The sequence below is a fragment of the Diabrotica undecimpunctata genome, chromosome 8 (genome assembly GCF_040954645.1).
Source record: "Diabrotica undecimpunctata isolate CICGRU chromosome 8, icDiaUnde3, whole genome shotgun sequence".
In the NCBI taxonomy this organism is placed as follows: Eukaryota; Metazoa; Arthropoda; class Insecta; order Coleoptera; family Chrysomelidae; genus Diabrotica; species Diabrotica undecimpunctata.
The window spans coordinates 99,268,484-99,293,936 of record NC_092810.1 but is presented as its reverse complement, the minus strand read 5'-3'; the positions used below and the strand labels follow the sequence as shown (position 1 = coordinate 99,293,936).

Genomic DNA, 25,453 nt, shown 5'->3' with positions numbered 1-25,453 from the left:
TAATAAACGAACACAGTTTTGAACAAACTGAAAGTGAGCATCTAACAAGAGAAATTTCAAAACGTATTAGATTTTTACGAAAAGTAAATCTATATAATAACATAAAAAAAGTCTATTATTACGATAAAATGCTGTATTAATTCATGATTATCATTTTTATTATAATATTTGTTGGAATTTAATTAAAGTTGTAATATTTATTGTAATAACATTTTTCCAGTGTCAATAACGTGTGTATTTGAGACACAATAAATAAACAAAGTGTTTCACGGCTTCCTCTCATTCTCATTATCTACTGAGCTGTTGATTTGTTTACACTGGTTCAAACTCTGTATTATTTAATAAACTTTCAAAATATTAATATTTATTTTATTTTAGGGATACTGCCAGATGCTCTAAAAACAAATTGCAAAAGATGTACGGATAAACAGAAAGCTACCACACTGCGCACGATCAAACGATTAATGAAGGAATATCCAAAAACTTGGGCCCTACTCAAGGCGGAATGGGATCCAGAGGACAAATATGTAAAACTCTTCATCACTACTTACAGCAACTGGACAAGAATTCCGGAACCTGTAACTCCCATGATAATCTTCGACAGGTTTGGAGATGAAGACACTTCAGAATCACCGAAACCAGACAATGACACGAGTCAGGAACCGTCACAAACAACGTCTTCTACTACTCCCCGTGTCTGGTTGCCACCTATTCCTCCATTAAATCCAAATCCTGGATATAACCCACTTGCTAATAGTATAGGACAGGGTCTTAGAGCTACGGTAAGTTTAGGAACTAACATTTTTGGACAGGTAATAAAAGGGATTGAAACTATAGGGACTAGGGTGGTTAGAACGGGTGCTGAAATTGCGGGTGCTATAAGAAAAAACATCGTACGGCCTTTGCGAAATCTCTAGTGATTACATATTTAAGTGCTTTATAACTAATTAATAGAAACGCTTTATATAAAAGGGATATAATTCCTTGCTAATAATATAGGACAGGGGCTTACAGCTACGATGAATTTAGGAACTAACATTGTTGGGCAAGTAAACAAAAGTATTGAAAATGTAGGGCGGGTGATATGTAGAGTGGTGATATTGCTGGGACGCTAAGGAAAATTATCGTACGACCTGTGGAAAAGCTTTAGTGATTAGATATTTAAGTGCTTTACAATTAATTATTAAAAGAGATATGACCTGTCGCTAATACTATAGGGCCGGTTCTTAGAGCTACGGTAATTTTAGGAACTAACACTGTTGGGAAGGTAATCCAAAGGATGGAAAATATAGGGAATAATGTTGTTAGAACGGATGCTGAACGAAAGCTATAGGGAGCAATATCATACGAACTTTGCGAATGTCATTAGTTATTTAAGCACTTTACAATTAATGATTGAAAATACTTAATGGTTACATAATTTTTCTAATCCTTGAGTAAAGGATAGAAGAGTTAATTAAAATATATTATTGGCTAAAGTTATTACCGTATAGAACATCATCTTGTCTTTATGATCATTTTTATATTAAATATAATTCTTTTGATCATGTTCTCTCTCATGTTGTCTTAGTGAGAAATAATCTTTAAATTTAACGGAAAAGTGTACTTTTAAATTTAGTTTTTTAATAGCAAAGCTTTATACAGTAATATACTCATTATTTAAAGTAACATAAGGATTACTTGGACGACAAACTCAGATACTGGCTTGTTACTGACTTGACTGTTTGGTAGCTTGAAAAATGTGTTTGTAATAATTAAGTTCGGTTCTCGGCAAAATTGTAATAGAGGGTCCCCTCTCTCTTTGCGACTTCCCAGACCATAATTTACTAGACACATTCCACTTCACCCTTTTACAATCTTTGCATTAAAACCATCTAGGATTATCGTGATTTCTCTAGTTTTTTATAGCTATTTTCCATGCCTTTTTGATATCACGTAAAATAATTTCACTTCTTCGTAGACATTCGCCGTAGGAGCATACACTTGTATCATGATTAGTTTGGAATGAGATATTACTAACTTTATTATTTTTGTTTTTTCTAAAATGGAAAAGAAGCCTTCCACTGATCTATTAGATATTTTATTAACTATTACTGCCACTCCGTGTCTGTATTGGTTATTCTTGCTACCAAAATAATCTATTGTGGCTTCATCTGCTAAAAAACAAATTGAGGTAGGCTACCTGGTTTCACTGAAACCCAGTTCATCAATATTTAACTTATTTATTTCTAAGATAATAAATATGGACAGCCTTTGACAGTCTTATTCTCTCGCTTTTGTTCTTCTGTTAGAGAATTCGCTAAGTAACGACCTAAGAAGCCTTTTTTTCCTCTCCTGTTGGTTCTTGGCTTCTGAGAGCAATGATAAGTAGCGCCGTTGTTGGTTTCTAACACCAAGATAATTGTAGTAGGGATATCCACAGGAATCTTGAATGTAGTGGTTTTCCCTTTCCTTCATTTTTACACCATTGATCAAGATTTTCTTTCATCCACCTTCGGGGCCGATTTCTCGACACCAACACAAAAGGGTGCCCTACCGCTTTCCCACTCATCCACCCAAAGCCGTTGGTCAGTTAGTGAGAGATTGCTTATATTGGCAATCATTCGGTGGACTACCTGTTGGTCCACGGTGGTATTTAATTTCTTTCTTATCCACCGGTAAATTGGGACATTTCCCTCGTTCCCAAAAGAGGAATAGATGAATGACAAGATACTAAATATGATGGCACAACGAAGATAATGTAAGAACAAATCGTTGCCCCTGAAATATAATGACACAATTGTAAAATTTTGAAAAATGACTTCATTGTATTGGAGGGATCAAAACTGCATTTTTCCTATATTTATAAAAAGCCGTAATTGTACTCATAAAATTTTTTGTCACGGTCAAATTCGTAAGTACAATTATGACGATTTACAAATATGTAGAAAATGCGGTTTTGATCCCTCCAATACAATAAAGTCTTTTTTTTAAAATTTGACAGTTGTGTCAATATACATCCGGAACAGCGAAATATAACAATAAATATAGGAAGATAGATTAACCGTGAGAAAATGGCAAAAGAAAAATACTTATGTACTCATAAAATTATTTGTCATGGTCAAATTCGTAAGTACAATTATGACGATTTACAAATATGTAGAAAATGCGGTTTTGATCCCTCCAATACAATAAAGTCTTTTTTTCAAAATTTGACAGTTGTGTCAATATACATCCGGAACAGCGAAATATAACAATAAATATAGGAAGATAGATTAACCGTGAGAAAATGGCAAAAGAAAAATACTTTGAAGGGAAATCCAAAAATTAAACGATCTATTTAATCTACACAAGAAAATTAAAGAAATGGTAGGACTTAAAAAACAAAATCTCACTGGTGCACTTCTGGATAGACACGTAGTATAAAACACATACGCATGAAAAAGTACAACGCTTGGCCGAATATATCGACGAACTGTTAGATGATGAAAAAGGGGATCTGGAACACATAGAACTGAATTTAGAAGAAATAGGTCTAGATATTACAAAAGAAGAAATATACCCGAACCTGACATGCTTTCTATTGAAATACTTCAAATTATAGATAAGAAGCACATTTACGTTTTAGTGAGACGCTTGAACTAAATTTATAGTTCAGGCGTATTACCCAAAGATTGGTTAACGTTGATCTTTATTTGTCTCTCCATCTTTATTTGTCTTCCCACAAACAAAATGCGGTGATCACCGCACCATTAGCTTAATATCCCATGTGCTAAAGTTACTATTAAAAGTCGTCCAGAACCGAATATATCATAAACTGGACATAGACATTATTTATACATAATTTGGGTTTTGCAAAAGCCAAGGAGAACGCGAAGATCTTTTTCCACTTAATATACAGATACAAAGGTACTTGGATGTCAATAATGATATACATGAGTGTTTTATTGACTAAAATAAAGGATTCGTTAAAGTACGACATGAATCATTAATGAATGTTCTAAAATCGAAGAAGGTAAACTACAGATGTTAAAAGGAAATTAAAATTATACGTGGGGCGAGACAGGGATGGATATTGTCGCCAATTATTTTTATGGACTACTCTGAAGAGATTCTCAAAAAAGTCAGATGACACTGCCACCTTAGCCGAAAATATTAAAGATCTTTGGAGACTGGTGACCAGAATAGCTGCGTATGGTAAAGAATACAGTCTAATAATAAACATCAATAAGGGAAAATTTATGAGAATATCAAAAACTTTAAGAAATAACAAGAAATCTTTTAATAAACGGAGTGAATGTGGAACGAGTAGAAAAATATGCATATCATGGAACAATAATTACTTCCATAAATGATTACTTCCAGGAAATTAAAATCGGAATACAAAAGGCTAGAGCAAATTTCAACAAAATTCGAAGAGTACTCTGCCCAAGAGGTTTAAAGTTGGAACTGAGTTCAGTTGGAGAGGTGCAACGTTTTCTCTACTTTGTTTTATGGAATGGAAGCTTATATCTTAAATACGACATCGATAAAACAACCGGAATAAGAAAACCAGAAAATTTGAATATCTCGGACATATTACACGTAGGGTGAGACACAGCTTGCCCCAACTTAGTATGCAGGAAAAAATACAAGAAAAGGGAAGCATAGCGCGATGCAGAATATGATGGCCACGAGAAAATCGTACGGGTGTACATCAAATGAATTTTACAGAGCAGCCTTCTCTAAACTACAAATAGCCATGATGATTGCCGACCTCTGTCGCAGAGATGGCACTTGAAGAAAAAGATTCACTTATTTTACGCAAGAAAGCTACTTGAGGAATAATCAAAACGATCGTAAAAGTAAAAAAAGAACTAACTCACATAATTAAAGATAATCCAGTTACTGACCCGTCTATTGTTCAACGTTATCATTAATGGAATATTAAAAAACAAGGACGAAAAAAGAATACCAAATAGGAGAAAAGCAACTTGAAATAATCTCTTATGCAGACGATGCAATACTAATCTTTCAAAGAGAAGATAATTTAAAACGCTGCACCAATTTAATATAAACGTCACAAAATTTAATATATTATGTGTACAAGATAAGAAACCATCAATTTAAGAAGATAACAAAAAAGAAAATATAACGAGATATGGGAAATATATATTATTTGGAGAAATGATAAATAAAGAAGGCACGTATAGGTAAGAAATCAAAGAGAAACTATTACTAAATAGGAGAAGAGTAAGCAGATTAACCATTATTAGATTACGCAAAGACTTGGGTAGAGGTAAAGCAAAGGTAAGGCAAAGAGTTAGGTAAAATGATGCTAAAATAAAACTATTATCAGAAAACTGGATATGAACAGCTGTATAATTACCAGATCCACTCAAATATGCATATATATGGATAATGTTGCTATAATGAGCCGCAATAAAATGGGCAAAAATATTAGGTGAAAATGCTATAATTTTAAATCGAAAAGCCGCTGAATTTGGTCTAAATATAAATGGAAGAAAAACAAAATATATGGAGTACACAAAGTTGAATCAACATAAGAATCTGAAGGTAGAATATAGCTATGAATATGCCGCTACCTTTCCCTACCTAGACGCAGTAATAAATGACAGCAACAACGTTATTTTAGAAATACAAGCACGGATTCTTAGCGGTACTAAGTGCTTTTATGCATACAAAGACTAAATGAAATGAGTCAAATATAAATTACTTGAACTTATAGTGCAACTTAAAAAAATGGAAGAAAAATAAGAGAAATGAGAAGGCATTTGTAGTTAAAAAATATATACTATTGGTATAACATCACTCATATCAGTCATCGATTTAGAATACTATATTTAAAATTGGCAAAACTGGCAAAATTGGCAGAAAAATGTAGTAAGGTTAACAAAATACCAGCTTCCATTATAATTTATGGAAATATTCTAGGAAAACGTTAAGCTGAGCAATATTAAAGAGTTTTTGCCGATGCAATTCGCCTTTTAGGCAGCACTAAATAGAATACAAATATGATGATCTCCAATCCTCGTAAGAAGGCGACACCTTAAGAATTCATATGATTTCATAGGGTAATATTCACTATTTGTATTTCCTGGATTTTTGTACCGCTCCTACAATCCTATTTAATTATCTTTTTTCCTGAGTTTCGCATAACTTTACAAAATGAATTAATTAGGAGAAATAAGCAAAATTAGGAGTAACAAGCAGCATTCTAGCTAGTGGATAGAAAAATTTTAAAACTGCAAGATGTGAACATATTAAACAAAAGCATTTTTTTACTGGCCTTTAAAATAAAACTATGAAGAATAGAAAATTATCTTGCTGAGTTATCTCCCGATTAAAAAAATATTTGTTTATAGTAATAACCAAAAAGACTGTTTTCCTTAAGAAAAAATAATTTTTTAACTTGTATCATGTTAATTTCCCAAATATTTTTTTAGTTTACTTTTTGCATGTCTAATTTACTAATCTTATTAACAATACACATAAAAGTGGTATTCCGGTAATGTTCGAACTAAAAATATTTTTTTTTTGTATTTGTTATGTTTTCATGTACTATGTTAAAGTATTTACTAGATCTAACCTTTTTTTATGCTACAACGAAACCTGCGTAACCTGGATCGTCTTTAACAACAAAAATTAACATGAATTTTACAGAAAATTAGTTCACAACCACACGATTCTGCTTTACACAGGTTTCACTATATAATATTGTGTTTAATTTGTGACTCTTTTTACAAAACATTACAAACTTATTATTTTTTAATAAAATAAATAACAAATGGTCAAAGTTAGATAGCTACAAAACCAAGAAAATTATAAAACTGTATGGAATTAGGTGCGTGTGTTTTGTTATTAATTTCAAAGAATTTAGATCAGGTTTTAGCGTATACCTTAAATATATTTTATAGCAGAAGTATTGAAAAAGGGACTTAACTTTTTTAAAACTTTAGTATTTTTACTTACATAACTTTCTCGAATTATATGAAATATACTATGGATCGCGTTCCATACTATATAATATGGTCGCGAATTTATACTATGGTCGCCAATATACCTACGTACTAGGATGCAAACGCTATTAAAAATATACCTAAATGTTTCTAAGCATCTATTTAAACATGCCTGAAACATTTTACTCATATCATGTGCTTTTAAATATTTGATTTCATAATGATTAATGATGTACAATTTTACAAACTTTTCAAAATTTATAATTTGAAACATTTTTCGTTTCATTTTGTAACACATCAAACTATGGAGAGAGTTGGAAGCTCACAAAATGAACGAGAACGCGTTGCTCAGAGTCGGAGAGATGTGAGGGTGTAAGATCACGAAATATGATTCACTCTGTGGTCAGAGATAAAATTACGCTATTTTTTGAGAAATATGTTTCTTGCCAATCTGAATTGAGCCAAATGCCGGAAAGTTTTTTAAGATGTAGTTTAAAAAACAACGATTAGTGCTTATAAACGCATAAGATTTAATGAGAAAGCTTTTTACTTAAGTAAATTTGAAAATAATTACGAAAGTCTTTCTCTTCGAGGAGTTGTAATACGTAGATTAAATCTTATACAGAATAAAATATGAAAAAAATACGTGAATTAAAATTTTACAGATTTTTGGATCGTCATAATTGATAAGAATCTTTATTTGGATGTTGAATTTGGAAATTTGGTAATTAGGGGAAACTAGAATTTCATCTGTTGAATACATTTTTAATATTTTGGCGACTAAATACTACATTTCCTTTTGTTTGTTATTATTTGCATACATATTTCTGTTTCTCATAATCAATTGATTTGGTTTTTTCATATTAAAAATGATGGTTTCTCAGATAGAAAGCTTTTAAATTGTTTCAACTGTTAACACAACAACAAAATTTAATTTTTGGGTGATCTCTTCACACAAAAATGTCTGACGTGTTTAAAAATATGAAACAAACGTTACACATAGAAATAAAACAGGAATATCTTAACAGTGGATCTGGTGTTAACTCAAAATTAAAAATAAATACGATACAATAGCCACGTAGAGGATTCACCTCTAAAACTTTTATGTAATGAAAAGCTGGATGGCATGAGGAGAGGTAGATCAAGAGTAAGATTTAAGGACCAACTGAAGAAAAATCAAAGAACATTAGGAGTAACAAATGGGGAAATCTAGGAGAAGAACAAAAAAGTAAAACATTATTAATCAGCAACAAAAGATTGTGAAACCAAGATTGTTAATGACTTTATATAAATATCTTGCTAGAGAGTATGGGTTTTGTAGTATGTTATTGAGACTCTGAAGTTGCAATCCGAGCTTGAATTGAACACTCAAGATCTGGATTCCTTAAACTGAAACATCTTTTGACTAAAACAACTCTTTAACTGGATACTAGGTATCGATTCGTGAAAACATACATACATATTCTATTCTCTTATAGGGGGCAGAGGCATGGACAATGAACCTAAGTGCTATGAGAAGATTGGAAGCCATCGAGAAGTGGGTGTTTAGAAGACTTCAAAAAATACAATGGACAGACCATGAACTTTTTAACATTATCAAACGCAAAGTCAGTTATCTAGGACATACGTACCGGGGAAGACATTATGAGCCCTTGAGGTTGTTTATGGAGGGAAAAATTAAAGAAAGCAGAGATCTACGTAGAAGAAGACTTTCATTGTTAAAACAATTAATATAATATATTATAAGTCTAAAGAGGATTTAATATCAAAGCTCTTCTTTACATGTAATAAGTTTGCAAGTAATGTATATTTTTAGTGCCTCCATGTATTTAATTTTGTTTGCAGACATTCTTATGTAAAACGACCTTGACTTTTTATATGCTGCAAAATGGATGATTTATCAACAACAGCATAAAAGTTCTTGAAATCGTATGATTTTATGTTCATCATCATCATCATCATCATCATCCAGCCCCGTTTTCACATCCATTGTTGGATATAGGCCTCCTCCAAACGTCTCCAGTTCTCTCTATCTCTAGCTGCTGCAATCCAGTTTGTTTCTATTCTCCTTAGGTCGTCGGTCCATCGGGTGGGTGGTCTGCCTCGACTTCGCTTGTCGGCTCTTGGTCTCCACTCCAATAATCTCTTCGTCCATCTTCCGTCTTCCATTCTAGCAACATGTCCAGCCCACCTCCACTTTTGTTTATTGATTTGCAGTATAATATCGTCAACGCCAGTTCGTCGGCGTATCTCCTCATTTCTCACGCGATCTTTCAAGGTCAGACCCAGCATTGATCTCTCCATTCGCCTTTGTGTTACCCTCAGTTTTTCGGCAGTAGCTTTCGTTAAAGTTAGGGTCTCTGCTCCGTAGGTCAAGACTGGTAGGATGCATTGGTTAAATGCCTTCCTTTTCAGGTGAATTGGAGTATTTGTTTTAAAAATGTCTCTCTGATTTTATGTTCGTTTACCTATAAATATGATAACTCTTAAAAGAATAGTCATATGATTGATCCTATTGAATGTAGTCTCAATGGGTCAAAGGTCACCAAATAACTTCGGATAAAGAGGACGCCTGTTGAATAAAGAGGACTCCTTAAACTTGAAGACTGTTTTATAGTTCCTTTAGTACATATATAAACGGTGTGTTAAATTTGAGGCCATACGGTACAGAATTTGGAAAACAACAAATGTCCGAGATCGTTGACTCGCACATGTCGAGTTTGGTAAGGTCCTTCGATACTCTATTTTATAGTTTTTTATATATTAATTTTTACTTTAATTTTTGGTACTTTTAAAAAATAATTATAAACATATTTATTTATTTATTTACTTAATAGAAGGCACAGACCTAATTATTCATACATTTTTAAAACTATTTAAATGGATCATGATTTTGTAAAAAGGAGCACAAAAATCTTTTTTTATGTAAATATATCTGTTAGTTTTAACATTAATTGTATTTATAGAAAATATATGTAATTAACAAAAATAAAAATACTGTATAACTGAAAACAGTGTATTTAAATTCATCGTATAAAATTTTGTAGAGGGAATAGAACAATTTGTATAGATCTTCGTTATATATCTTTTATTACTTCCTGTATCCAAGTGATTTTGCGAAAATCAATGGCCTAACGTATATTGATACCATTGGTCCATCGCAATCCCTCAAAGTTTTATTTAAAAATAAAAGTGATTAGTATTTTTAAGTAAATTATACTTTTGTTGAGATTATAATTCACCAACAACTTTATATTAATTATATTTATGTGACCGCTAACTACTCTCTAGCCGATATACTGATGATAATTCCATCTAACGCACCAACAAGTTTATTGAATGTAGCATTAGGTTTGGCAAGAATAAACTTCAAAAAATAAGTGACTGATGTAGATTCATAAACTCATCAACATGACTAGAGATGGATTTATTTTAAATTTTCGCTTACTTAATCATTTAAATGTATTATTCTTTATTTAGTTCAATCTGACAAGTTAAGAATGAACTTAATTCCTAATATTAAAATTATAAAGAAGAGTTGAAACAGAACAGACATATTTTAAAATTCAATTTAAAAGTAATTGCCTGATTCCTTTTAGTGCTTAAAATTTATTTAGATAATTCTTCCATATTTCGCAGTTTCATCCTTAAATAATATACAAAATGATATAATATATTCGGTTGATAAAATAACCAAAAAATTAAACCGCGGTTTTTGGTCTCCCTACTTTCTGACGAGGTATCTGTGATTGCAACTAAATCATACCTGCGATTTGTTTGATTAAATTACCAGCTTACAACAGTGAAACAATCATTTACAGGCCAGAGCTCATGAACATTACCAAAGGGCAACATTTATTCACTGTTTTTTTTTATTAAACTGTTTATTCTGCCCACTGTCTCTTTAGTATTCTAGTTCTTGCTGGAGTCATAAAAAAACGTTTTTATCATCGTTTATGTTTCTGTTTTTTTTTTGTATTAAGTTACATATTATGGACGGTCTTAAGTCTTCATGAAGATTATGACTGGATGCATATAAGGCGCATCTGTCATCATCTTCAGCGTTTTGGACAGACACGTTTGTAAGATTTTTATATTTGTAGGTTTTGAACATCTCCACAATTCAATAACCTATAGTCCAGTCGTCAGAGAATTGACCACTAAAAATCATACGAAAAAGCTGAATTTTGTAGGGAATATTAACTTTGTGGCTCAAAAAAAATGCAAAAAAGTTTACCACTTTTACCGCCGGGCTTCCCCCTAAAACCCCCCTCGCAGGAGGGTAAAAACAAAAAACAATCGATTTACCAAGAATCTGTACACCGTAGAAAAAATGTTTTAAATAAAAAGTATACCTGAGATAATTTTAAACCAAACTGTATATAAGCATTTTTTGTTTAGAATGAACTCTTAGAAACAACGCTTGAAGCAGCCGTCGATTTTGCATATCAGTTACGCGCGCGAAAAATTAATATTCAATAAAATTTGTATCATCTCGACGGTAAAAATTCGATATATTTTGATCCAAATGTCCTATCGACAAAAATCAACGTTTTAAAGGCAAAGAGTGCAGCTTTCGTATGCAGTTTTTGTATGTTGCCAAGAATAAACTCAGTTTTTATAAAGGTGTTAAATAAATTAACGTGGCGCGATTTTTGCCATTTTTCACATTTCTCCTGAGATCAATAAAATTGATCACTTTCATTGTCCAGTTGTAGTAAAATTTCCATTTTTAGAGATCAATCTTTAAAACCTATGACATGAAATTTCAATTTTGAGTTGTCGTAACAAATATGAGGCATTAGAAATATGAATAAAAAACGCAGAATTTAATGTTTTACATTACAAACGATCACCCGTCACGGGAAATGCATTTAGGAAGACAGTTTTGGATATAGTTTATTGCAGAAGTTTTGTTCTTTTGGAAAACGTACTAGTGTAATTAAAAAAAAGTTTTGGATCGTTTGTTGTGTGAAAGTTTAAATGCAGTATTTTTAAAGCATATTTCAAATGCCTCAGATTTGTTGCCAAAACTCAAAACAAAATTTCATGCTAAAGGTTTTATACTTTAGTGGCCAGTCAACTATGACTAGAAAATTTTACAAGGAAACCAAGCAATGCACCCAAGGATACATGACAAGATCAACAGTTTGCAAGGACAAAAATGGGGCATTTATCAGCGAGAAAGAGGAAATAATGAAAAGGTGGAAGGAGCATTTTCAACAGCTGTTAAATCCAGAAAAAGAACAAAACGAAGATGGAGAAATAATTCACCACACAGCAGAACAACTAGTTGAGCTACCAACATTGGAAGAAACGATAAACGTCATAAAACATCTAAAAAAATAACAAAGCACCTGGCACAGATGGAATAACTGCAGAACTGATAAAGAATGGTGGACATGCGCTATGGAGGCGTATCCATAAACTAATCGATTGCATATGGACACTACTGGAAAGTAGGAATCATACTTCCTATGTACAAAGGGGGAGACAAACGACTCTGCAAAAATTATAGGGACATAACAGTTTTAAATGTAATCTACAAGATATTATCAGGAATTATATACAGCCGCCTGGAATCGTTTTCGGAGGAAATTATTGGTGAATATCAATGTGGCTTTAGACCAAAGAGGTCAACTATAGACCAAATACATATGTTTAGAGGTATACATGAAAAATGTGTGGAATATAACATACCTATTTACAACTTGTATATCGATTTCAAACAGGCGTTTGATGGAGTAGATCGACAAAATATGTTAAAGCAACTATCTAGGTTATGGATATCCAATAAGTTGGTTAAACTTATACGAATCACTCTGGAGGTTTCCAAAGCTATGGCGAGAATAGATGGAGATATGACGCAGGCCTTTGATATTGAAAATGGAGTTAGACAAGGTGATGACTTATCAACAACACTTTTTAATCTAACTTTAGAAGCTGTTGTTAGAAAACTGGATATAAATGGCTGTATTAATACAAAATCAATGTAAATATGCGCATATGCGGATGATGTTGCCATAATAAGCCGCAACAAAAGGGTATTAAGCGTAAAAGTTATAGAACTAAAACGAGAAGCTGCTACGTTTGGTCTATATATAAATTAAAGCAAAACAAAATATATGGAGTCCACAAAATCGAATGAACATGAGAATCTGAAGGTAGACAACCACACCTACAAATATGCCTCCACTTTTCCCTACCTAGGCTCAATAATAAATGACAACAACAACATAAGTCAAGAAATACAAGCACGGATTCTTAGCGGTAATAAGTGCTTTTATGCATACAAAGACTTAATGAAAAGTAAGTTACTGAATCGTGAGTCTAAGCTGAGAATCTACAAAACAGTGGTCGCATATGGATGTGAAACGTGGACCCTCTCAACCACTGATGAAAATCAACTGAGAATATTTGAGCGCAAAATACTACTAAGGAAAATATTTGGACCAACCCAATGCAGCGATGGTTCGTGGAGAATTAAAATGAACCACGAGCTGGATGAACTAATGCAGAGCGCAGATATTGCACGGATTTGTAAAGTCACAAAGACTAAACTGGCTTGGTCACCTAGAAAGAATGCCAGACGAGCTGTAAAAGTAGTCCAGAGATGGAAGCCCCAAGGAAACAGAACAAGAGGAAGGCCCCGTAAAAGATGGATAGACGACGTAGAGAGGGATCTTAAAACCATGAACATCAGGCAGTGGCGAAGGAAAGTATCCGACAGGGCAGAATGGAAGAACATTGTTAAGCAGGCCAAGACTCACAAAGGGTTGTAGCGCTATTAGAAGAAGAAGAAGTGGCCAGTCAATAAAAGGGATATATTGTATTGATCTCGTGAGAATCATAAAAACTGGCAAAAATCGCGCCACGTTAATTTATTTAACACCTTTATAAAAACTGAGTTTATTCTTGACAACATACAAAAACTGCATACGAAAGCTGCACTCTTTGCCTATAAAATGTTGATTTTTGTCGATAGGACATTTGGATCAAAATATATCGAATTTTTACCGTTGAGCTGATACAAATTTTATTGAACATTGATTTCGCGCGCGTAACTGACATGCAAAATCGACGGTCGCTTCAAGCGCTATTTCTAAGAGAAAGGTTCATTCTACACAACAAAATGCTTATAAACATTTAGATTATCTCACTACATTTTTTATTTAAAACATTTTTTTCTACGATGTACAGATTATTGGTAAATCTATTTTTTTGCATTTTTACCTCCCTGTGATAGGGGGTTTTAAGGGGAAGCCTGATGGTAAAATTGGTAAACTTTTTTGGGGTCCCAAAGTTAATATAGTCGGCAAAATTCAGCTTGTTGGTATGATTTTTAGAGGTTAATTGACATTTTTATCTCTGAAGACTGGAGTATGTCCAGATAGATTTCAGTATAGTTTTAAATATTATTAGTTTGTTCTCTAGTGCAAACTGTGATTTTTTGTTAATGGGCTAGTTAATTTGTTGGGGTTTGATATTTAGTTGTTGCTTTTTTACCCGGATATGTACCCTCTACGTTTAATTTCATTCTTCACTGGAATGGGATGATTATTAATTTATTGTGCCTTGTGGACACAAGGTATGTCTGGTCATAAAAGTTATTTGTGCAGATTCTTTCAATGTTTACTATAATTTTCCATTAATAATGCGAAACGTGAAGAAAATTAAGGTGGTTCTAGGATTTTCCTGACGCTTTTAGTGGATGTTCTTCCAACGCTATTATCTCAGTGTCATCAGCGAAACTAGTCAGATCAGTTTAGTTGGTTCTTAGATATCTTCTCTTGTTGTTCTTCGATTAGGTTTTTTAATCTGTGGCATAGCAGAATGGAAGAGTGGTTTTCTTTAAAACCAATTTGATAATCAGGTATTGGATTATCTGGTCGAGTTTTTTCTTTAATTCTTTTTTGGAGTAATATGTCAAATGTTTTAGACAATAGAGGTCGGAGGCTTATAGGTCGGTACAAAATTGTAATGGTGAAATGGTTCTTAGGCTTACGAATCAATATTATTTCAGCGTACTTCCACTGGGAAAAAGGAAAGATGGAGCATTCGGTTAAAGAGTACGGTTAGAAGTACTATTATTTTCCTTGGTAGAATAAATAATATTCTGGAATCTGGTACGAGAGAGTGATTTTATTATTTCCATAACTACAGATAGGGATGTTAAGCCTATTGGAGGTGACAATTGGCAAGAAGCATCGAGAAAGATGTTTATTCCTTTGTCGTCCATATTGACTAATAATATGAAAGCATTGTATTTAGAGAATATTTTAGCTTTTTAATATTTTGTTTTGACATAGTTTCCCTCAATTTATCTGATTGGAGAGTAAGAGATATTGTAATAGTAAGTTTCTTAGATTTCTTGGTTGCTTTCCATTGAAAGTGGTATCGGGTGAAATATATTTTATGTAATATTTGAAAAAATTAATATTTTTGAAGTCTTTGATAGCAACATGAAATGTGTGTGTAAGTTTGTTAAAAGTTCTTTTGTCGTGGGGGTTTGTTGCATTTTGCCGTACCCTTCGAACTCTCCGTTTTTATAAAACTAGTTCTATGATGTTAAGTGGTATATTTTTGATTGTTGACTTTTAGCTATTTGTATATAGAGGTGGTCTTCTATGCAGATTTTTTTCTTCCCATTTCGTTCGCAATATGAACGGTCCATGGTATTTTTAACATTCTTCTAAAAACCACATCTTAAAAACTTTCAGCTTTCTCATTAAATCAATAATAACAGTCCAAGATTCGGCACCATAAAAAAGAATAGAGTGGATATAACATTTTACCATTTGGTACCGGATTTGCAGGTTAAAATTTTGGTTACTTATAAATTTCCTTATCTTCAAAAAGGCTGCTCTCGATTACTCTATTCTTGATCGAGGTTATAAGTCTTCTTTTTATAGTGCCATGCATCTATAGTGCGTTGGCGAATTATCTTAAGGCCAGACGTCTGTCTTTTGCGGCATGCAAAAGATCGCCAGTGTTATTTATGCCTATCCAGTTCTTTATGTTTCGTAGCCACGACATTTGTTTGCGACCTACTCCTCTCTTGCCTGCAGTCTTTCCCTGAATGATTAGTTAAGTGATTGCGTATTTTTTTCCTCTCAGAATATGGCCGAGGTATCCAATTTTTCATACCTTGATCAAATTGAGTAGTTCTCTCTCAGTATTTGCCTTTCTTAAGACTTCCTTGTTTATAAAGAGGTTGGAAGTAGGTACTTAATTTTTTCCACTTGGATAATATCTTAATTTTTTATCTGAATCCTTGTCATGATCCCATCTGAATCCTTTACACCTCTTACTAATAACTATAGATTTTGTTTTTTTTTTGTATTTATTGTTAAACCAAACTGTTTCCCAGTATCACAAATTGTGTTTAGTAGCATCTTCAGGACTTTCAGCGATAATGCCGTCGTAATATATAAAAATAATAACAGATAATACCACTGTATCGTCGGCATGACGAATGTTATTTATATTTTCACCATTTATTTTGATTCCTTCTCTACAGTTTTTAAGTGCTAATGTAAATAACTCTTCTGAGTATATATTAAATAGTAATGGTAAAAATACACAGCCTTGTCTTACACCTATACTTATCTGTTGCGCATCCGTGCTATTTTTATACAATGTTATCACGGCCCGTTGGTTCCAATAGAAAAAGTTTCAATATGATTTATTTTACTTACTTATTAATTATTGAAAAGGGACTCATTTTCGACATTGGTTTATGGCCCAATAGTCAGATGAAAAGTGATTAGTTTACTGTTATGTTTATAAACTTTAGTTTGTTGGTAGTTTCATTCAATAAGTTACAACTGTCATCAAAATCCCTCAATTTTTTTCGTTTTTATTTTGCCATTAACCAAATATACGTATTCATTGGATTTAAATGTGAAAAAGATGATTTCGTCTGTTGCTTCCAGAGAGGATGGAATTTACAAAGTAGGTTCATAAAAAATTTAATAAACATAAAGAAAATTTAGCATTTTCTGAAAATTGTTTAATATCAAAATTAGGAATTTGCTCAAGAAGCTATTATTTATACCCTTTAATTTTTATTGAATAACTATAATTTGATTTTTTCTTGAGAATATATTTTCATATATTTTCTGCAGTGTTTTTTCAAATATTTACAGCTTCACGGAATCTGCTCAATATCATTTAAACAAAAATTTCATACTTATTAACTGATAAAAACACGCCAATTTTAAAATATAAAATCGCAAATTAAAATTAATTATATAAAATGATTAACATAAACTAATATTTTTTATTACAATAATTGATAAGTTCTTACGGATATATTTCTATTAAAAATATGATAGTTATTTTTGTCTATCGAAGAAGCGCTAAAAAAAAATGGAAAATACCAACCATAAAAAATCATTAAAGTATACTAACAAGTTTTTGTGCTATTCCAGGTACACGTTTTTTTATTAATTATTTTTATAGTTTTTTAACTACTAAGGTTTTTAATACGTCGTTAAATTATATTTAATAATCGCTGTCATTAACAGCCAAATAAAATAAATTCAACAATAAATAAATGGCGAATACCAACTTTCTTATTTCCAAAATAACACCCACTACATTATTCAATTTTTTGATTTCTCAGAATATTCTAGATATATAATAATATACGACGTTCTGTACCATACTTAACTGTTTTGGACATATTAAGTGTTTTCAGATTTATTGCAAAGAGTAACATTAGAAGAAAGAAAATTATTTGAGTACAGAAATTTTCCACAATACACTGAAATAGTACAAAATAGTCCTACATTACTTTATGAGGCGGAGAAGCATGACTTTTCTTGACGCGCCCGATATTACGCGCCGAACGTCGCGCCGAAGTGAAGAAAAGTCGCTTCTTTGCCAAATAAAGTATACTATTTTTTCTTCAAACGTAGCAATTTTCAACCATAAATAGTACAATTCATACGCTATTTTTACTCGAAATTAACTGTGACAACTGTCAAAGTCGTCTAGATGTTAGAAATTAAAATAATTAAGTCGTCGGTGGGATTTGCGTCTCCCTGGTTACAGTCATGATACTATGATTAAGAAGATAAGATATTGCGAGACTTGCACGTTCGTAATGTCAATTTTTTGTATGTGTCAATAAATAATCTTTAATAAATAGTTTGGAGATATCCTTTTGTGTACGATTACTGTAATTATTAAACCTTTATTTAATATTATTATTTTGCTAATTGAATAATTTTATCACAGAATGCTTAAAAATCCCATTTAACTTTAACAAGAATTCAAATTCTGCTCTCCAATGACGGCATGCGCGAACACGACTGATTTTGTGCTACGGGAAGATCCTATCTTGTTAGTCATAGTATCATGGTTACAGTTGTTTGACAGTTGTTTGCAATTATTAAAGACAGCTTATTGTTGTTGCAACCGCAAGCGCAAATTTAGTGCGAAAATGGAACACCTAAACGAAATTGAGTCCGCGGCTAATGATGCAGTAGCACGTTTGGGGCCCTCCAAGTCCGGAATAAAGTATCGGTTAGCGTACAAGCACTTCCAAGAGTGGTGCGATACAAGAGGAGTACGGCAAGTTACCGAAGACGTTTTACTGGCATATTTTAATATAATGGAAAATGAAAATAAATGGAAATCTTCTACAATGTGGTCACGATACTCTATGATAAAATCCGAGTTAGTTATTAGAAAAAATATGGATATAAGCAAATTTTTAAAGTTACGTACCTTTCTGAAAAAAACAAGCGTAGGATATACTGCAAAGAAGTCTAAAGTTTTCACTAAAGACGAGTTTGATAAATTTTTGTTTGAAGCGTCAGATAAGTTGTATTTATGATTAAAGGTAAAAAAATTATATTGCAAAGCATTCTACTAAATTATAAAAATATTTCAGATTGTTTTGTTAATTGGGGTTACCAGCGCCTGTCGATGCGACGAAATGGTAAAAATGAAGACTGTGGTCATTGAGGATAAAGAAAATGTAATAATTATCAAAATCCCAGACAGTAAAACACGACAAATTAGATCTTTTACGATAATTGGTCAAAACTACATTAAACTGTATAAAAAGTATGTATCACTGCGGCCTGAAAATTTCACAGAAAACCGATTTTTTATCAAGTACTAAAATGGAAAGTGTTACCGGGCATGGGAATAATAATAATAAGCGTCATGGGAATACATTCGCTCAGCGCAGTAGCCCAAAAAGTAGCTAGTTATTTAAATTTAAACGATGCAAGCGCATACACGGGTCACTCTTTACGACGAACTTCAGCAACACTTTTAATTGATGGAGGCGGAAATCTAGAATGCCTCAAACGACATGGGGGCTGGAAATCAAGCACGGTTGCCGAAGGATATATAGAGGATTCAATAAGAAATAAGAACGATAATGCTCAAAAAATTTTAAACCCTCATGATTCGCCAACATCGGGAATGATTGCTGAAAGTTGTTCTCGGCCATCAGTATCATCAACAATTACCAATGAGTATCAAGAGTCGGGCAATATTTTTCCCTCCGCCGTAAAGAAATGGGAAAAAAACACTGCTGCCGGCGGAGAGATCAAACTTTGACAGGATCAAGTTAGATAAGTAATGTCATCATTATTTGACGTTTGAAGAAAAAATATATTAGTGTGACTGTATATGTTTACTCGCCGGGGACGTCTCGACATCTTAATATTAAATAGAAATTTCTTCTAATGTTACAATGTTTCTTCTAATGTTATGTTCTAGTAGTTAACCCTCTAACTGGCAAGATTCTAGAAATTATTCTATTTAGTTGGGAATTTTTTTCAAGTTTCATATTGTATTAAGAAACCAAGGAAAGTTATTAAAATGTAATTATCAATGTTTGTTTGGCTTCGAGGTAAAAACAGGTAAAAGGGTCCCTTGGTACAAAATGTTCTAGAAAGTGGTAGACCTGTCGCACAAAACTGAGGCAAAATTCTAACGATAAGGTTTAATGAATTTAGAATGCATTTGAAACTTCTCTAGACGAACTAGTGAGGCGAAGTATAGTGGGGTAGTAGCGAAGGGGCTCTCAGGGACCTCTTACCTGTTCTTCTTCTTCTTCAGTGCCTTATCCGGTCCGGATGTTGGCGATCATCAAGGCTATCATGGTTTTGTTGACTGCTCTGCGAAACAGCTCCGCTGAGGTCATCCCAAACCATTGTCGGAGATTTTTCAACCACGAGATACGACGGCGTCCCGGTCCTCTTCTGCCAAATACTTTACCCTGCATAACAAGTTGAAGAATTCGATATTTTTCTTCGTTCCGCATCACGTGGCCGAGGTACTCAAGCTTGCGTTGTTTAATTAAATTAAGCACTTCTTTTTCTTTTGACATGCGCTGTAGGACCTCAACGTTGGTGACATGGTCCACATAAGATATTTTTAGTATCCTTCTGTATATCCACATCTCGAAGGCTTCGATTCGTTTTTCAGTGGCTTGCGTCAGTGTCCAGGCTTCAACTCCATACAGTAACACTGGAAGAACGTAGCACCTCACTATTCGCATCTTGGTTCCCAAACTGAGATCACCGCAGCACAGCAAGGATCTCAACTTAATAAATGTAGACCGTGCCATTTCAATTCTGGATCTAATCTCTTGAGCGTAGTTCCATTGTACGTTGAGGGTAGTTCCGAGGTAAGTGAATCTGTCGACTCTCTGGATCTCTTCGCTACCTGCCATTAGTGCCCCGGGATCTAAATTTGTACGGCTGACAACCATGAATTTAGTTTTCTTAATATTAAGGTTCAGTCCGTATGTTACGCTCACAGTTACCTGTTAGAGGGTTAATATCTTAGGCGTGACCGATTTAATCGCAAGCGTTATTTGTCTTCTTAAGTTAGCTATCTCGAGGGGTTTAGTTTTGTATATAATATTTTTGACATATTCCCATAAACAGAAGTCTTAAATCGGTTAATTTACTGCCAAACATTGATTTGGTTATCAGGTGGTGCTCCATCTTCTCCGAGAATTTCCGATTCCAGACAGGTCTCTATAATCAATTTTTCTTTATTCGGACTACGTGTCTATGTCCAATTTCACCTGTTGTTTTTTACATCCTTTATACTTGTCTTATATGTTTTTCTTTTAGCTCCTGATAACTTCTATTATTTGTTTGATTTTTAATATTTCTCATCTAAATATTCTTTGGAACCTGTCCATTTCCATAGCGCTTAATTTTTTTGTCCTATTTAGTATATCTCCAAGTTTCATCATTACAGATCACGATACTCGTTACAATTTTGTTTGAGATGCTTATTTTTCGTTATAAGTCGTTTAACTAACACAAAGTGCTGTTTAATCTCTGTAATAGTGCCCTTAATCTTCCTAAACCTTTTGCGTCGGAAATTGATTAACTTATCTGTTTAAGATAAGCCTTATCGGTTTCCATACCTGTCTCTTGTTTGTTTTACCTGCCACGTTTAGCCTGCATCTTTTTTAGATCATCGTAACATCGCGGTGTGGATTCTCCCCTCCTTCTTTTTTTATAAAAAAAACTCCATTTTATAATTTTTTTATTCCATCTTTCACCCCACTATTGCCTTGCCTAGTAATATTCCGTCCTTGAATTCCCGTTAACATCCCTGTTTTCTTTATTTAATATTTCTTCAAGATTTCATCTAAAATTTCTAAAATTAGATCCGTTGTTTGTTCTCATATGCCCAAATATTTGGCTTTATTTAGGTTTACTGTCAGTCATGAATTTTATTGTCTTCTTGTAGTTTTTTCGTCATGTATTTTAGGAACTTGTGTTCCCGACCAGTATAATGTTTGTTAAAGGAATGGGATTTTTTGCTTACTTACTTTAATACTTATGTATAGGTAAATCATAAAATTAACTATGTGCTATTTTTATATAAACCATATTGTAATTTAAGATAATTTCTGTAATGTTTATACCTCCAATGGTGAATACGATCCCATACTAATTTTATATTGGGAAATGTATGAGAAAAAAAAAATTAATGAAAATTTTAATTCGGTTACTGAATATGGTCATATGTTTTCACTGACTAGAGCTGAGGTTCAACGATATATCCATAAATATCTACTTTCTTTTGTATAGTTTCTTTGTTTCTTTTCTTCTAGCTCTTCTAGTTCTTCCTGTCGTTAAATAGTTCTTATATCTGTTGATATGTTTTCTGTTCTTATATTTTTTTCTTAGAAAGTAGTTTGTTATAAAAAAAACATACTGCTGCCAATTGGCTCATTTTGAATCCTCCATTCATTCATAATACACATTCTAGTATTCTGGAACCGTGTACCAGATTTTACAAGTGTAGTTAATGTCTACCATATGTTTTCCGAAGCACTTGGTGGTTTCTAAAAAATGTTTTGTAGTCTGCAGATTAAGTATCCATAAACCAGCCCCATTCTATATAAATGTACTTTTACTATCGCATCTTCAGTAGAGAAGCTTGATGTGACTCTGAGCTGAATATTTCTGGATACAATTTTGTTTTCGTTATTATTTTTCTCAATTAATTTACCTGAATCGCGTTTAGTATGTTGGTTGTTGTTATGTTGTTTCAATTTTACTTAGACGTTTTTCACACAGACAGTTTCAATTAATATCTGAATTAATATCTGAAATTTAGAGTGTAATTGTACCAAACATTTTGTTTGGTACAGTTTTTTAACAGCACAGACTGTTAGCAAGACTGCGTCCTGTCTATTTTCCCTTTGTGTCCTTTTTTTGGTACCAAAAACTGGTGTTTGGTTTTTAATTGCCCCTAGTAAGGCATCAATTCCAGCCGGGCATTTCTCCAATATCATCCATCATCTTCCCCACAGTCTGACCCACACAGTATAACTCACACAGTCTACCCCATCAACACAAAGATTGGAAATAGCAGAGATAAGAGTACTGAGAAGAATTAAAGGAAATATTCTGAGAGATCAAAAAAAGAATAAGAGAAAAAGAAAAGTATAGTACAGTGTATAAACGAATGGACAATAAACAAAAAAAAGAATAAAATAACCACATAAGAAGAATAGGGAAGACTAGCTTGGTCAAAATAGCAAGAGATAAATCATCAATAGGTAGATGAAGTATCGGACGACCGCGCAAAAGGTGAAGTGACAACCTTCCATAGAGGTATCAATCCAACAATGAATAAGCAAGATTGCTTATAAAGGGGAAGAAGAAAAAAAAGCAAAAGAAATAAGTAGAAGAGCAAGAACGAGATGGGCAATGTGAGTATTTTGGATTACTCCCTTTTGTACTTTAAAACAACAAAATACAATAGCCAATTTAAAGAAGATAATAAGGATTCAAAGAGCCTTGAAACGACAAATGATTAGGGACCTTATTTCTTGAACATAGACTCATTTAACAATAACGAATATAAAATAGAAACAATAAGAACAAAAATATAGAAATAAGACACTTTCAATAATACGAAGCCAGAAGACCTGGATAAAGATTTCAAATTTGATGGAGTGACGATTTTGAAAATACCACAGGACGAATCTGGAAGACAGAAGCATTATAAACTTTAGCTATTGCTGAATATTTGATATAGTTCCGTCCTACCTCCTTAAAAATAAATCACGCATTTCACCGAGTGCTCTAGTTGGGAGATCTCTCATGGGTTAAGTAATTTAATTTTATTATGCATCTTATAACAAAAACCTACCACACTTTTTACTAATATAACTTTTACTTTTTTTTCTAAGCTAACCTTGCACTATCTTTCTATTGTTTACTCTCTTATTTAACTTTCTGCTATACTAACTTTCCTTTTTCAGATCGATCGATTGTCTTCAGTATCTTATAATATGGCAGTCAGAGCTATTGTATTTGTAAATGATTTTGGTATGGGTATGACAGAAAGTGCTATAAAATACTTTCTAAGTCCAAAATAATAACAAATGCTGCATTTGTTATACAGAAGCAGACTTAAATATAATACAGAAGTAAAGTGGGAATGTTATGACTGAAATATATGAAGAGTCCAGTCCCATATATTTATTTGTTAGGGAAAAGCAGTTTATATCAACAAAGTTAAAATATTTTAATGTTTGAGTGTAATTGTTTAAGTGATATTTTTTATAAATATTTATGTATAGCAATAACATAAATAGTTGTAACCTAAAATCAAATAAATTATGTTTAATTAATAGCTTTTCTTAAATGACATAATTATTACAATCATAATTATCTTTCGTAATTTAATCATCATTATCTTTGCTCTTTTTATATTTTGGAACAGGGTTTTATTTCAACAAGATATTTCGTAATTATACTAATACATGAAATCAGGAAATATTTTTCTTGTCAAAGAACCATTTTCAAGCAAATATTTCTTTTCAAGTGAAAATTTTTGACGGGGAGCCTGGATTTTCCCTGGCTTTACTTAATGAGATTCCCGGTTTATATTCTTATTAGCTAACCATATTGCATTTATTGTTTGAGATATTTATAGCTCTACTAAGAGTAAGAGAAGTACATCTAGGTGAGTTCTCATTTTATTTGACCTTTGGGTGTGTATTTAATTACCTTATCCTTTATTACCTAAAACTTACACGCCCTTTATCGATAAGAGGCGTGTAACTTTTAATCCTGACCACTTAGACTGTATTACACACACCAATGAGTATATATAAGTCGGTTCGCTATATTTACGCGGGTTTCGGATTAAAAATTTTATTGTAAGTATCCAGTTTTAATTACCTGCTCTTTGGGGAAATATCAACTGGTCAAATGAAATGAAAAATAATCCATAACTTTTTTTAATTAAATAATAATGGAAAATCTTTTATATAATTGACAGTATAATAAGGAGAATTACTTCATTAATGGAGTCTAATGTGGCTAATATTAACCTAATAATAATTTTATATTACACTTCACACAGAAAATATGGTCTATGTATATTTGTTCCATGGAGAGAATTTCTAATGAAAAATAAAAAAATTTAACTTGCTAACAAAAATGAAAATCAGTCATTATCATCAAAAATATCATAATCGTCATCATCATCACTGTCATCACCATTAATTGTTATTATGATTGGACTTATTTCGTTTATTTTATTTTCACGAGTCCACCAATCTTCTATTAGTTTCTCGCACTTGAATAATACAGTTGCACCACACTTCTGGAGTTACAATTAAAAGTGCCTTTCGCCAAGTTTCCCGAACTGCGTCGTCGCTATAACCGTTAGGCCCAATATGGTTGTCATAATATTGTTTTGCTATTCCCCATATATATTCGATGGGATTAAACTGGCAATGATACGGTGGCAGACGTAAAACTTGACGATCGTAACTTTCAATAATCTGATCCACAACAAAGGTTTTTGGTTTTGTGGATATTTGCCAAGCGTAATAATTCTGATTTTAAAATATGTTGTGTAAATGGTATATGTTCCTTTGTCAACCATTCTTTGATTTTATTAACAGTCCAAGAATTAGTTGGAATTTTGTTTATTACTTCAGAATGGTAAGGTGCATTGTCTAAAATAATTACGCTGGGCTCACTTAAACCTGG

General features: G+C 32.6%; 1 protein-coding gene across 4 annotated transcripts in view; it reads left to right on the top strand.

The window, feature by feature from the left end:
* Window positions 1–25,453, top strand: part of LOC140447798 (uncharacterized) — a 113,104-nt gene that overhangs the window by 59,082 nt on the left and 28,569 nt on the right. For 2 of the 4 annotated variants that reach the window (XM_072540658.1, XM_072540659.1), the window contains exon 2: window positions 379–782. In XM_072540658.1, the coding sequence (XP_072396759.1) occupies window positions 379–782 (404 nt within the window). Of the gene's footprint in view, window positions 1–378; window positions 783–8,416; window positions 9,977–23,709; window positions 24,037–25,453 lie in introns of those variants that run through there. The other 2 variants (XM_072540657.1, XM_072540655.1) reach the window with 2 other exon arrangements.